This window comes from Anopheles nili, chromosome 3, assembly GCF_943737925.1.
Source record: "Anopheles nili chromosome 3, idAnoNiliSN_F5_01, whole genome shotgun sequence".
Lineage (NCBI taxonomy): Eukaryota > Metazoa > Arthropoda > Insecta > Diptera > Culicidae > Anopheles > Anopheles nili.
Genome location: NC_071292.1, coordinates 75,029,400 through 75,043,368, shown reverse-complemented (window position 1 = coordinate 75,043,368; position 13,969 = coordinate 75,029,400). Strand labels below are relative to the sequence as shown.

The 13,969-nt window shown below is 45.9% G+C and overlaps 1 protein-coding gene across 1 annotated transcript in view; it reads left to right on the top strand.

Annotated features, from left to right (window-relative positions):
* Window positions 1-13,969, top strand: part of LOC128723677 (RNA-binding protein Musashi homolog Rbp6) — a 247,011-nt gene that overhangs the window by 178,044 nt on the left and 54,998 nt on the right. The window contains exon 3 of the mRNA XM_053817439.1: window positions 209-257. Within this exon, the coding sequence (XP_053673414.1) occupies window positions 209-257 (49 nt within the window). The remainder of the gene's footprint in view (window positions 1-208; window positions 258-13,969) is intronic.

Genomic DNA, 13,969 nt, shown 5'->3' with positions numbered 1-13,969 from the left:
GCGGTCAGTTACTGACCGGGGCGAGAAGCTCAATTCTCCATCCAACGAATTTTCCACCATTTGACTTGGCCCTTCATTGGTGTAGGTGTTTTAGTGTTCCTGGTGGAGCCATCGGAACTCTACGGTGTGATTAAGCTGACAGGCTGGCAAGCATATGAAGTCTTTGTGAATTTGGTACTCATTGAATATTTTTTCCTTTTGCTTTCAGATTGAGGATGCGATGCTGATGTTTGACAAACAAACCAACCGACACAGAGGTACGTTAGTCAATTTCATTAAATCATTATCTACATGCATTATCTTTTTCATGATAACCGCTTTGTCTGTCAGTTGTACATTATTGATATGAAATCAAATGAAATATTTTATTACATTAATTGTGCGCCTTTGCTTTGTTTTAAACAACCGTTATGGCATACGCCACAATAGACTTCTTTTTGTCGGTTGCTCATACACTAGATAATCAGATTTTGGAACACGTTTCCCATTTCCTCTGAAACGATGTGATAAAATTCTCAAAGTCGTGAACGCACGTACAACCTCCGGGAAATTGCCGTATTGTTGGGATTTTTCTATCTGAGAATCCTTTAAAAAACCAGTTCCTTGGCGGGAGGCATACACATACGTCCAGATGCATATGCACTTCTGATGCACTGCCCTTGTTTGACGGCTCACCCCGAGTTTGATCTGTACCGAAGCACCGGCAAACAAATCAGCACGAATTCAACCAATCGTAAACAAACAACAATAAAATCCAAGCACATCATAAACAAATGTCAACAGTAGAGCTGCCTCGGCGCTCTTCCTCGGCATGTGCAGTTACCATTCACGGGCGATGGAAAACGAGAGCGCTCGATTGGGAAGCGCCTTTTAGTGCCACCATCGATGGCCAGATCTCCGAGCCAGCTATCGAAGCTGGTTCAACGGGAAACGCGGGGTGAGCAGAATGCACCCGCCCGCCCGATGCACTTTTGAAGTCACCAGGCGGATGCACCCACCAGACGGATGCGCCTGAGTACCATTCGGTGCCGATGCAAATTTGTCCATCGGACAATCGAACAGCTCTGTTTACCGTCATAACAACTATCATCATCGCCTCCGATGGCGGCATCGAATGATGACGGTGGGACATCACCATCATCCTCTCTTCGATCGCCATTTTGCGCATTAACATCATCATCATCCCTCTGTGGGTGGGCGGGAACCAATCGTCGTCGTGCGGATTGAGAAGCGATGAGTCGTATATATGCATTCTTTGGTGTTCGGTTCGTTTGGGTTGGCACAAAACGTGAGGTTTGCTTGAATACCGCTTGCCTTCTACAGACTGGCGATGGAAAATAATGCTCCATCCGGCTGGCTTCGTTCCCTCACACGTATGCTGCATTATATGTGGTTAATAAAATTGCAGTTTCCGCACTGGTGTAGGATCTAAAAATTATACATGATTCGTAAGCCAATTGAACGCGGAAAATGAACGCTTTGGTTTGCTCTTTATGCTGAATATGCTGAATAAAAAATAAATACACTTGCGTAAACATGGCTGAATCTAGAATAACAGCAGTTTTTTTTGTAAAACGTTGATTAAATTGACAATGGTAGAATATTGCGTCGTCAACTCAAATTTACTAAAGAAAAACGAAGTTTAAGGCGATCTATAGCCAAGCCATAGACTTTGATAAAAATGTCTAATTTCTAGGTTAAGGATTGTTTTAAGCTCCAAATCCAATCATGCAATCACGGAAAAGTGTGGGACGCCTTCTATAAAGAAACAGACTAGTTCTCGTGATTGGAAATATTTTCGAGAAATAGTACTACATCAATATCATCAACATCATTGTTGCCCTAGTTGTATTATGCTGACATTATGGTATTCGACACACCAGTAAATTGATAACATCATTCACCGGGTTCATCATACATGCATAGTCCTATTATTGGCAATGGATTGCAAATGCGCTTTTTATATTTATCATGCCGTTTTGGTGTTGCGTCCGTCCATCAAGCCGAATACAAGTAGAAGCATTGGGTTTTCACCGCATTGAATGGAAAATGCATTACAAATATTGCGAATGTCATTTGGTCGATGGAAATGTAACTCCCCGCCGGACAGTTCGGTGAGAGAGATCTTGTTGCAAAAAACATGTTTGCAAACGAAAAACGGAAACGAATGCGCTTGCTCATCATTATACTGTCGGGATTTGAGCCTTTCGAATGATATAGCTCATCGATCGTCGGTCGGTTCCATTTTCCCCGTGGTAATAAAGGACGAGTTTTGCAAAGAGAAGTACTTTGCGGTGAAATTAAGGTAGTGAATAGTTTTCCTTCCTTAATTGAAGCTATATCTCATTCGTGACATTCAATTGTTTTAATCTAAATCGCTCAATGCCTATTAATCTCTCTTATGCTTTGGAAGTATAATAGATTCAAAAGTATTTCTTCGAAACTCAAACGATTCCCTAACCCAACCCTCATTGAGTTCATAAGATTGTTTTTCACAAAGCCACCCATCAATAAGAATGGAAGCAAATTAAGCTTTTCTCCATCGATGCCCCTAATTTTCGCAGTGAGTAAAATCACCGAAGAGGCGACAATACCCAACGAAGAAAATCCGACACCAGTTATTGACGCCGAATGTGACCAATGGACAGACAACTAATCACTTGGCCTCTTTGTGGGGTTGGTTTCGTAGCATTCAATAAAACGTGGTCTGCCAAGAAGACTTCTCTCTGGTAGGATCCGTGTAAGACCGAACAGAATCGTCCCCCCACCATCAGTGGAGTCACTTCAATACCAGCTTTCGACACGAAGACAAGCGTCGTTCCATTCGGTTACGATAAAGCGAGACCCGGGAATGAATCGAGAACGCCCGGTCTCCTCCCCAACATGACACTGCTTCAAAGTGGCTAAACAACACATTGATCAGCACTGAAGGCACCGGAGAACCATCTCCCGACGGCGTTGTGCCGTCTCGATGTGTAATAGGAATGGCACACGTAGATGGGTGGTAGGAAAACGCCCAAGTGAGCCAAACAATATCCGAACAGGGTTTGGAAGGGCAGCGAAATGGTGGTTTAACAACCGTTTGACCATTGTCTCGGTGGACTCCATTGCCATCTCGATAGCTAGCACCACACCTTTCAAACCAGCTGGACGAGAGGTTTGTGGTTCTATTTTTGTCCCGGTCATCGATGGGCATTTTCGTCCTTTTTTAAGGAGTGATCTTTCGCGGAATCATACACCCTCACACAGTACTGGAAGTGGTGGTGACAAAGTGAGCTCGGAACGAGACAGGATTAATACTGATAGAGGAGGATTTATTCAATTCTTTTCCTCCGTTACCGAGCGATCCCGAGCCTGTTGCAGGCGCTTGTGAGTCAAGAGCGATGGTCATTAGAAATTGTCACCCGGAGATGAGGAAACGTGTTGGTAGCACAAGTTTGGCCACCGATGCTTCTCGGAAGCAGTAGTAGTTGGTTTTTGCACCAACTCCAAAGAATTTAAGTACATTTTTAGGGTAGAATTTCGAGAGCGACATTTTTCTCCTTCAAATATGTTCACATCCGCTTCCCAATGAAACCTCTCTTTAGTTGTGTGAATTTGGTATTGATTTTGATTCCACGCGCTCGGTTATCACTTTCGGAGCAATCGGTCTTTCATTCCGTTCCGTTTCATGTTTCGGGGCAGTAAGTTTTAATTTTCTTTCCCCGAAACGCTTTTCAAGCACTCGAATCGATCACTGGCCACTGCACTGGCTGTTTGAGGAACATATTACTTTCAATTGCAATTTATTGAAACGGAGCGGATTATATTGTTCCCCTGAGGAGATTTGTTCCTGAGCTCTCGCTATCGGTGCCATTACACACTTTGGGCATCAGCCACCGTTCGTCCGTGTTTGGTCGTTGATGTTGTGTTACAACCGTCACAGGACGACGCCTTCTGTCTACTTCCGCCGTACCAAGAGGGCCAATAAGCGCCACCGAATGGTATTAACTTTTGTGAGTTTTCAATTATTGCCCCCACCCGATTCTCGGGTATGCGGGCACATGTTCCACGGAGCGAGGGAAATCCTCTTGAACGGCAACGAAACTATCGGTCGGTAGTTGGGATTCTTTCTCTCTTTTTTCTTTCTCTCTCTCTCTCTCTCTCTCTCTTATTCCCGTTCGCCCTGTTATGATGGAGAAAGTGCAGGGCGGCTCCCGATTCTACTTAAGTAATCGAACTGATTTTTCAATTCTCCCGGCCGTGCCTTCGCCCTCTACAGCGCCCTCATGCTCGAATTATGTACTTTTTGAACAAAAGGCGCTCCCATTTCGCCTTCTCCCAATCGTTCTTGGTCTAGGTTGGAACTTTTGCTTTGGGGTTTCCAACGCAACCTCCTGGGCCGGGCTCATTTGAGATTGGATTTCAATTATAACTTTATCCTTCGCTTTACACCGGGCCACCGGAGAGACAATGTTTTCGGTGCATTTCAGGCGGTGCCAGAATGGGATAGAAAACCGATTCTTAGGGGTTATACCACCTTGCTGCACCCGAGACGGTGCACTACGTGAAAGGAAAATTTGGGAAAGCATTATTATGCTTTTATCGCTTTCCCAGACACACAGGACAAACGACAGTGGCGCTTCGGGCGACTGCTTCACCGCTGACGCAGTGACTTTATTCCTCAAACCGACGGATCGAGAAAAAATGAACGCTCTGAAGTGGCAACTACGACTTTGACCATGGCTTCGGTAGATCGGATTAAAATCCTGCATGCTGCGGAACGCCATTTCTCTCTCCATTATTGCCTTCGATCTTTCGTTCCATTCGGGAAGTTGCACGGAATGCTTCTCGTTGCAGGATCAGCAGTGATAAGAATAAATATCCACCCAAAATTTCAAGCCATCTTGAAAATCAATGCAATGGTGACGAAGGACGCTTGATAATATGTTGGCTGCAACATTCTCTCTACCGAATAGTGACAACTTCTTCTCCAGCTGCGGAATAACGAGCTCAATTAAATCCATCCTCGGAGGGTTGGCTATTGTGCCATTTTTAGGTGTAGAAATAATCGAGTGATGATGGCTTTCCTCGAATCGTGTACGATTTCATGGAATCTGTGGCACAAGTAGAGCGATTCTTAAATTCAATAAGCCGACATTCCACATTCGCGCTGCCCGTCGAACGGAATCACATCTTACTCCAACGGCATCCTCCGGGGCAATCAATACACTGGAATGATTATGCTGTTTGGGGTGAATGTTGGCGCCTGCACGATCAATTCCGCCGACAAACGGTTCTCTTTTCGTGTTTTCTTTTTGCTCACAAATGGCGCTTCCTTGAAATGGTGCGTCTATCAAAGGAAGAGCACTTTGCGTCATGCAGAACAAAGATTGCCGTTACACGTCGCTTTTCCCACGAGCGTCTCCGTTTGGCGTAAAAGCCTCCGGGGTGGTTCCGATGTTCGTTCACTTTCCATCCATCTCTACCATTCCTTCACGACAGTTGATGATTCAATCAGGCCGACGATTGGGGGGAACAGAGCACCGTTGAGCGCCGTTCTTTATTTCCCGACACCTTGCGCCCTCCGACGGGCCTGCCAGTTGTCAATCTATTGCTGTTAACATGTTTTTCACACCGACCTCCATCATGTATACTTGCGTGTGACCTTTTTCTTATTTGGTTCACCTTGCTGCGATGACCATCGTTGCGTGCGTGTGCGATGCCCATTCCTGACCGGTAGTTCAATTAATGTTCCTCATCTTCCTTTGCTTACCTGAATAAGAATTGCTGATGGATCATCAATCGATGAAGTGGGAAGCATTGAGGCAAAATGGCGCTCGCACCCAAGTTGCAGTTTGAAACCCATCGGTTGGTAATTGAGGCTTATTAGAAGCTGATAGTTGAATTTTTGGTGTGACATTTGGATGCCTTCTTCCTCGAAACACCATTACAGAGTGCCATTCAACAGGAAACACTGTCCTGGGAAGCAAATGCAATCCTTAAGCGAACCATAGACGACGCGGTGAAAACAAACGATGGTGATGCGGATTTCTTTCCCTTTTCCCGAACCGCAAATACCATTCTCGGTCAAGGAATCGATCTGGGTTTGACAATAGAGCGAACCGTTCTGTTTCTGGTGCTCCGGATGAGGCCGCTCTGACCCAAAAGTACTCCCACGGAAACAGACACGTGCGCTGAATGAGGCACAAATTGATTGATGGAAGGATGGACGGATCGGTCGATGGATGGATGCGGATTGTGCCCACGGATTGACAGATGGGATATAGATGAATCCTTTCTTTGTGCTCGATCGGCCAATACCCGCAGTTGGGGAGCGCCTGTTTTTTACTCGTTCATCCCGGGAGGATTTCATCCGGAAAACCTTTGTGGGTCGGTGGAACCTACCAGTGTGTGCAGAAATTTAGGCTAGAGAGAACGCTGGTTGGTTGGTATCTTCTATCCGTTTAGTTAAAGGGAATAGATTGTGTAAATAAATAATGTAACGAATCATCCTGTAGTGTAGTGTGCCGATTTTTACGGTATGTTTTGACATCCTGGGAGAGTTATAACGGAAGCATAACTCTGTTGGTTTTGAAACGATTTTATCTTTATTTTATTTCAACCAAATGAAATTAGAACAATAATTGAAAACGTAATAGAATTGTATTTAAGGAATTTCGTATTTCAGTTTAAATGATTTCTTACTTGCTCCTGCAATACAACAAAACTTGGGCACTGCATGGAAAGCTAACATGCAAATAAAGAAGATAGATTTTCCCCTCGGTAACAGTGACAGCAAATTGAAAAAGGGCGTCCCGAAAGGATTTGGCGTCTTCATTAGGGCACCTTTCATGCGAGCCATTCATGCGAGCTTTAGCAAACTGGAAGGCCCTGGACCGGCAGCTGTCCTGGGAGCATCCCGATGTCTGATTGAGATACGACGTCTACGAATCCGTGGCCATCGAACCAGAACAAAATACCGTGCATATCCTTTTTTCGCTCCCTGCGGTGATTGCAATCCGTTTTCCCCAGTTGTGTCGTAGAAAGTAGGTCCGTATCGATCAAGCATCTGATGGCGGCACAATTCACCAGGGGAAATGTTCTTACCCGTTGGGTTTGTGGGTATTTTAAAGCCTGTTGTCGAGAAAGTTTGTCGAATCAGCCTTAAACCATATGTCTTAAGCTGATATACGTTCAGTTGGATTAAAGATCTATGAAAATCACTCGCATGAGAGTCCGAAATCGGCTAATCGCTTACATTTCTCATTGCGATCAGCCAAACGCGATAGGAATTCCTGGTTCATGTAATCGTTTCTGCTCGTATAGGTGAAAACAGGAGCATTCGCGCTATGGAACCGTAAATTGGCTTCATCAAAACTCTGTTACGTGCACAAACCACATAAATAGCGAGTGTTTTCGGGGAGCCATTGGTGGTGACTGGAGCGACGCAAAGATGATCGCCCCGATTGTGGTTCGTTCGTAATTTGTGCGAATCGGAAAAGAGCACCAGCACGTATGGGCACGCAAAAACTCGTCTCCCATCGGCGATACATTCGCGCGGGGACACAACGTCGGCGCCAAATGGAAGCGCCCGGTGTAAATTATCATAATGGGTCTTTTTGGAAGGATAGCAATGGGGAAGCAACGTACCTTCATCATTTCCGGGCATTCGCCCGAAGCGGCGTGTTCGCCGGGTTGTTCCATTTTCCCGAAACGCTGTCCATTTCCGCATTTATCTCTCGCTTTTTCACGTACCGATCATTAGAGATGGTGGCAAAAAGAGAACAAGGGTCCGAAGGGCTATTTCGTGATCGCCGGTCGTCTAGCGAATGCACCGAGGGTAAATCCTCGCCGCAACCATGGGCACAAACAAGTGAAAATGAACAATGTCGAACTGGCTTATCTGTTCGGTCGGAACGGTTCGTGGAAATCGGAAATCAGAATTTTCCCCTGCCCGAGCGCCTCGTCCCACCGCACGTATGTCAATTTATTTTCGCTCCGAGCGCGCCCTTCCTGTTGTGGCGAATTGAAAAGAGAAATAATATCATTGGCTATCGCCACCACCCTGCCACCACTGCAAAGCACACACAGCATTCGAGCTATATTTGTATTTTATCAATTTCCGAAAATTATGCGCATCGCACCCGCAAGGACGCTTGGACTGAGGGCGTCTGAAAGCGTCCTTGATTTTTGCGTTCCAGTGGCACTACTGTGTGTTGAATAACAATTTTGTTTGAATCGGACCTTAATTGGTCGTGCGATAAAATTGGCATTATGATGCGCAGTGCGGGCACGGCACCACGTCTCCGGGGGGCTCTCGTCTGTCCATGGAATCGGACGTTGTTTGCTGGCTCACGTGTTGTGTGCTAAATGTGAATCAAGCAATTTAATGATTAAGCTGTGGCGGATAGGAAGATGGAATTTTATTTTCAGAACCGTTTTTTTATGACAATCCTTTGACTGCCAAATGGTTCGTGAACCAATTGCTTTCCTGAGCATTTAAAGTGTGTAAAACCATACAATTTGTTGATTCTCAATCTTAATGGCTCGTGGTAAGTGCAGGAGATAGCACTATTGCAAATCGCATTGAATTGTTGCATTGAATTGAGAAAAAATTTTCGGAGAAATAGCTCATGCATCTTCATCCAAATCGGTGTTGTTTATTAGACACCCGTTCAAGTTCATTCCAAGGCTCTGTTTCCCCAAGGTCCGGCAAACATAATAAATAGATTATGTTGGCAGTCTGCAACAAACAAAATAACAAAGACAAAAAACCACAGTACTGGCCCACAATCTCGGAAAATGTAGAAACTGGAACGACAAACACTTCCGTCGGTGCGTGTGGGGTGCTAGGTAAACATTTGTTCAGGGATTATACATTTTATTTATCCCGGCACATGATTGCGATACGCTTGTGGCATGTTAAACGATTTTTTTCTCTTCCCTGTTGTTGTTTGTTTATTTCAGTCAGATGTGAAATTTGATGCCAGTTGTGCGATCGTTTTGTAGTGAAAGTCGAAATATGGCCGATGCTCACCAAACGTTGGGCGCCATTTTCAATTGCTATAGCATTGAACCTTTATTACGATAGTCTACAAATCGATAACGCGTACGATATCTCAGTGTAAATCGGTTAAGTAAACGTTGAAAAATCAAATGCAGCATTTCATTTTGATACGGTTACATTTTTAGATGATTTTTTGCACTAATTTCCCCAACATTAGATGGGTTAGAGCGAAAGAGGCTGAGCTATGCCAATAGTACATCAATAAGCTGGAATTCCACCGATGGAGCCGCAAATAATGCGCTGCTTTGTCGCACCATAATGCAACAACTTATATTGGAAGCACGTCATCAGACCGCCATCGTTCGAACGGCCCATCAATTTCCCCCTAATCCACCTGTCGTTGGCAACTGTCAGAAAAAATGGGAGCTTTTTCACCTATCGCAACCCATTTATCTGCTCGGAAAAAGGCAGCTCATCTGTTTCGTGTGCAAAGTCAATAATTGTATTTATTCTACATCGCGACCGCCTTCGGCCCCGCTGCAGTCAATATTAATGTATCACTCGATTACCTCCGGGCAGATATTTGCATAATCTGGCAATTGTGCTTCCGAAGAGAATGAAATGAGCGAAAAGTAGGAGAAAAAACCGCGCCCATCGGGAACGGTGGGTTCATTGTTACTGTATCTTTTTTACTCTCTCTCACTCTCTCTCTTAAATGCGTCTAAAAAGTCCTTCCTTCTCGCGTCCCCTTTCAAACGGTCGACGCAACGAACGCTTATCAGGAAATTCATGGCCATTCGCTTAACGGCAGCTAAATTGGCCTCTAACTGCTGGGGGTATAATTCTAAACGGCTGCTACGCCGCCTTTTCCCAACGGGCGGTGCCTTTTCGCGAGCTTCACCCGAACCAAGGTAACTACCGCGAGGATTACGTCCGAGAAAATAAATGGTAATTTTTGTGTAGTGACGATTGCAAGCAAATGACTCCGGCCAGTTCCCGGGAGATTGCCGGGCGCTTCGCGAGGCAATAAAAGTGGAGTTTCACGTGCGGTGTCTCCCCATGGTCTGCAACCGACGTACGAAGCACCCACGCGGAGTAGTGAAAAACGAACATAAAAAAATACATAATCACGGGACATCTTTGAAGCCACTTATCGTCCTCATTATGCGTTACTGTACGGGCGTCTCAACAAGCACACGAAAGCTCTTCCTCGGGCGTTCGGATCGTCACCGTAATCACCATCGGAGCACACTTCGGTGTCGGTTGCTTTCACCGCTTTGTGCGTGTTGAAGGTGGTTTGGAAAATTGCATCACTGAGCGTGGGATAGAGCGTAACAGCAGCAGCAGAAGCAGCAACAGCAGCAAAAAGTTTCCACACTTTCGTAGTAAAACTTACTACCGAGTAAGAGAACGAGCCAGACGAACTCAGACCGCGACACCTCCGCATCTTGCCTATGGAAACGACGCAACAACAATGCCGCAAAAAAAACGCCCCAACTCTCCATAACAATTCAGAAATTCCTGCACCATTCGCACGCCCTGCACTTCCTGTGCGAATTGTGGCTGTGGGTGACAATAAAGCTGGAAAAATGCAAGCGCAACGTGCAGCACCAGCTTAGCCTCATGGTGGTTGCAGCGCACTATCCGTTTGCCAGCGACCCGGACTGGGGACGGAGTGGCACCACCAACAACAATGCAACGATTGCGCTGTGATGGTAATTTTACAACATTTACTGGGCGTCATTGGGCGACGGTTTCCCCGCCCGACTAGTGGCGCGCTGAATTTGCTTGGTCGTGTGGGAGGGAATTAAAACTAATTGTAAATAATAAACCTCATTTTACATGATAAGGAAGGAGTTTATGGTTTCCTCTAGGGACGAACGAAATGGGCGTGCGGCGCATCCCCGGTGGTGCTATTGAATTGAATCGCTACAAGATGTCAGCCGCTTCCTTGCTTTAACGCTGTGCTCTCTTTTATCCCTTCGTCTAGCCAGAGCATGGGCAAATATTTTCCCCCCATTCTTTCCTTGACTCATGTCATCGTTAGTTTGCATTTAAAAACCCTACCGTCTTTTTAAAGTGCCATTTCAATTTGGGGATTCACTTTTTTTCAAATCTCACTCTATCTCTCTCTCCCTCCCCAACCAAGGCACTCCGAATTCTAGTCACAGTTCCTCTAATAGTGTGCAAACGTACTAGTAATGAGATTGCGAGACGAGACGACACTGTCACAGTCCGAGTAGTTGTCATTTAATATTCCGGTTCGTTAGACTTGCCCAAAAAACCTCTGGCCAACTGGTGGCATGCGTCCGTGTCGTCTCTCTTTCATTCACACTCACACACTCCACACCCTAGGACAGCACATTTTCTTTGGCCCGAATTTGTACTTTTGCCCGTTCGTCTGCTGCGTTTGACGAGGGGTTAGCGTTGGGTTCGCTCGAGTGTGAATAAGTGCAGCATTCTTGCCTTTCCTCCTGCGCTCAGGTCCGGCGACGGTCCCGGTGGCGGAGCAAATTGTGATCGAATGTGTATCCTTTCAAGGCGCTTCAGCAACATGTTTGCTTTGAGCATTCCGGTCACAGATCAGGAGGATTCGTGTTAGGACTTTTTTGCTTCTTTTCGTATGAGTTTAGGTTTTTTTTGTGTGCTCCACCGCTTAGAGATAACCAGCGACTCACTTGCCAACCTTTTCGACGCGTAGATGCAACAAATTTGTATCGTGCCCATGAACGCGAAAGGACAACGTCCTTTTCGGGGGATTGTTCCGATCCTCTTGCAGCAGAAAATTCTCCATACCGAGATCTGAGAGATGACGATGCATAGAAATGCAATGGTTCGACGCATTCCTGTTTTATAGAATACAAAGTTAGTTGAAAATTTATCTATCGCTTCGGGTCGGCTACCAATTGACGTGCGTCCCGCCGTCTGTCCGTGTTTTTGACTTTTCATTACTGACATCGTATTTCTTTCTGAACAGCAATACGGAAAGTTTCCCAACAAATTAATATTAAATCATCCAATTAAAAAGAGGTGTGCACATTTTGAACAAAACACTCTTTCCCTGGATCTGCCGAGAGGGGCTGTTGGACGGAACATAAAAACAAAGCCACAATTAAGCCAATAAATTGCCAAAGCCTTTGAATTCCTGAGCCGCGATCGGACGCACACCTTTCATGCTGAGCGTCTCCTATGGACAACCATTTTCTTGTGTGCCGTGCAATATTAGATTTTCCCTACTCAAACCAAGAAACAAAGGCCTCGTTTGCGTCGGGCGGAAATTAACATAACCGAACGGGAAAAATGTATCACATTTCGGCGAAGGGAAAACTTTTCAACCGAGCAGGTCGCTCGCGCTTCTTTCCGGGTTTGGATTTTCTGTTACGACGGCTTTGTAATGGTTTGATCTCCCGCTTCGGGAAGGTGAGTTTCGGGAGTTTTTTTCTGCTCCCTTTCCCGGCCAACCTGTCGATTCGGAAGACGAAGAAGCTGCCGCCTCCGTACCCTCGCCGAAACCCACTGCAAAGTTCGTCAGTCGCCCGCTACTAATAACTGTTCCGGCCAACTGGTGCGGGATGCTTACTGGGAAAATTACAGTAATAAAAGCGAAGGAAAGCACCATCCGAACCCCGGCTAAACGCACACACAAGCACGTGTGCGTCTCGCTGGAACCAAACCGCAAAATGGAGCCGAACGGCAGCGACCGGGAGACTTACCTTTCCTCGAGTTCCGTGGCCCAAACCCGCACCGTATTGTCTTCAGATCTTCCTCCGAGCCATTAGCGAAAGAAGGAAAATGCGCTGCTGACAGGAGGAAAAACAAATGAGCTTCTTTCGACGCGCGCGTCTCGATTCGTTGGGATCTCCCCATCGTGGTACGCCTCACGAGAACGATGGCAAGGACGAGGACAACGAAGACGAAGACGATGAGATGAAATGTTGCATGTCGAAAGGATGAGCGGACCGGTCGGTGGCGTGTGGTGGGCAAACGCGCACAGCGTTTCTTTTCATTTCGGGATTATTTATGGGTAATCTGGAAAAGAAATGGGATACTTTGTCTCTCTGAATGGTGGTTTTTTCCGGTGGGTTGAAGGCGGTGGCTCGGGCGAGAGAGTTCCGTTGGGCGTGTTGCTATTGAGGAGTTTTTATTCGTCCATGCACGCACGATTCGCGCGACGAGATGTCGGATGTCGCATTGTTTATTTGAAGCCCAGGAAAGAGATCCGTTCCGCTGGAGAAGCGGTTCAAGCAAGCCATGTGAACAGGCAGCAATTACGCAAAATTTGATAGAACTCCGAGCTTGAGCTTTGATTTGCTTTCGAGCGTCAGTCAGCGGAAGCGAGCAGGTTTCATTTCATTTCGCCTCACCAAAAACCGTAAAACGCGACTGTTGCGGTTCTTGCTCACGGGCCAGAATGTGGTTTTGTGGAATTGGTGCAGAAATAGCGTTATTTTATTTTCACACCAGCACCCCGAAAGCTTGATTTTGTCATTACGCTCCTGTCCGGGGCGATTATAAATCATGTCACCTGTCGTGTATCGAATTGCTGGCGGAAAATGGCACGCCAAATGGCAAACTGCACAGGGTAAAAAATCAGAAAGTGAGGCTGTTCCGACAGCGCAGCGAAATAACGCGCCATTTTCTAATGCAACGCTAGCATCAAATGACCTCAAGTTGTCAGGGATTTGAGGAATGACATGTGAACGGAGCATATTTGATTTTTGCCACTTTTTCCGGGCGGGGATGTCACACTATTTAGCTGATCTCTGGTGCCCTATCTGTATTGCTAGGCGTGTGACATATCGAAAATGCGCAATGCGTTCGATTGTTGGACATTTTAATCTGCACTCGTTTCCGTTGGCTGATCGCGTTTCCCAACTTTGATGTCGCTCAAGCGTTGCATTTTAAGCAACGTTTGTCTGTTCGAAAATAGTTGATGTATAATAACTGGTAAAGAACACAAACAATATCGAATGTCTTGTA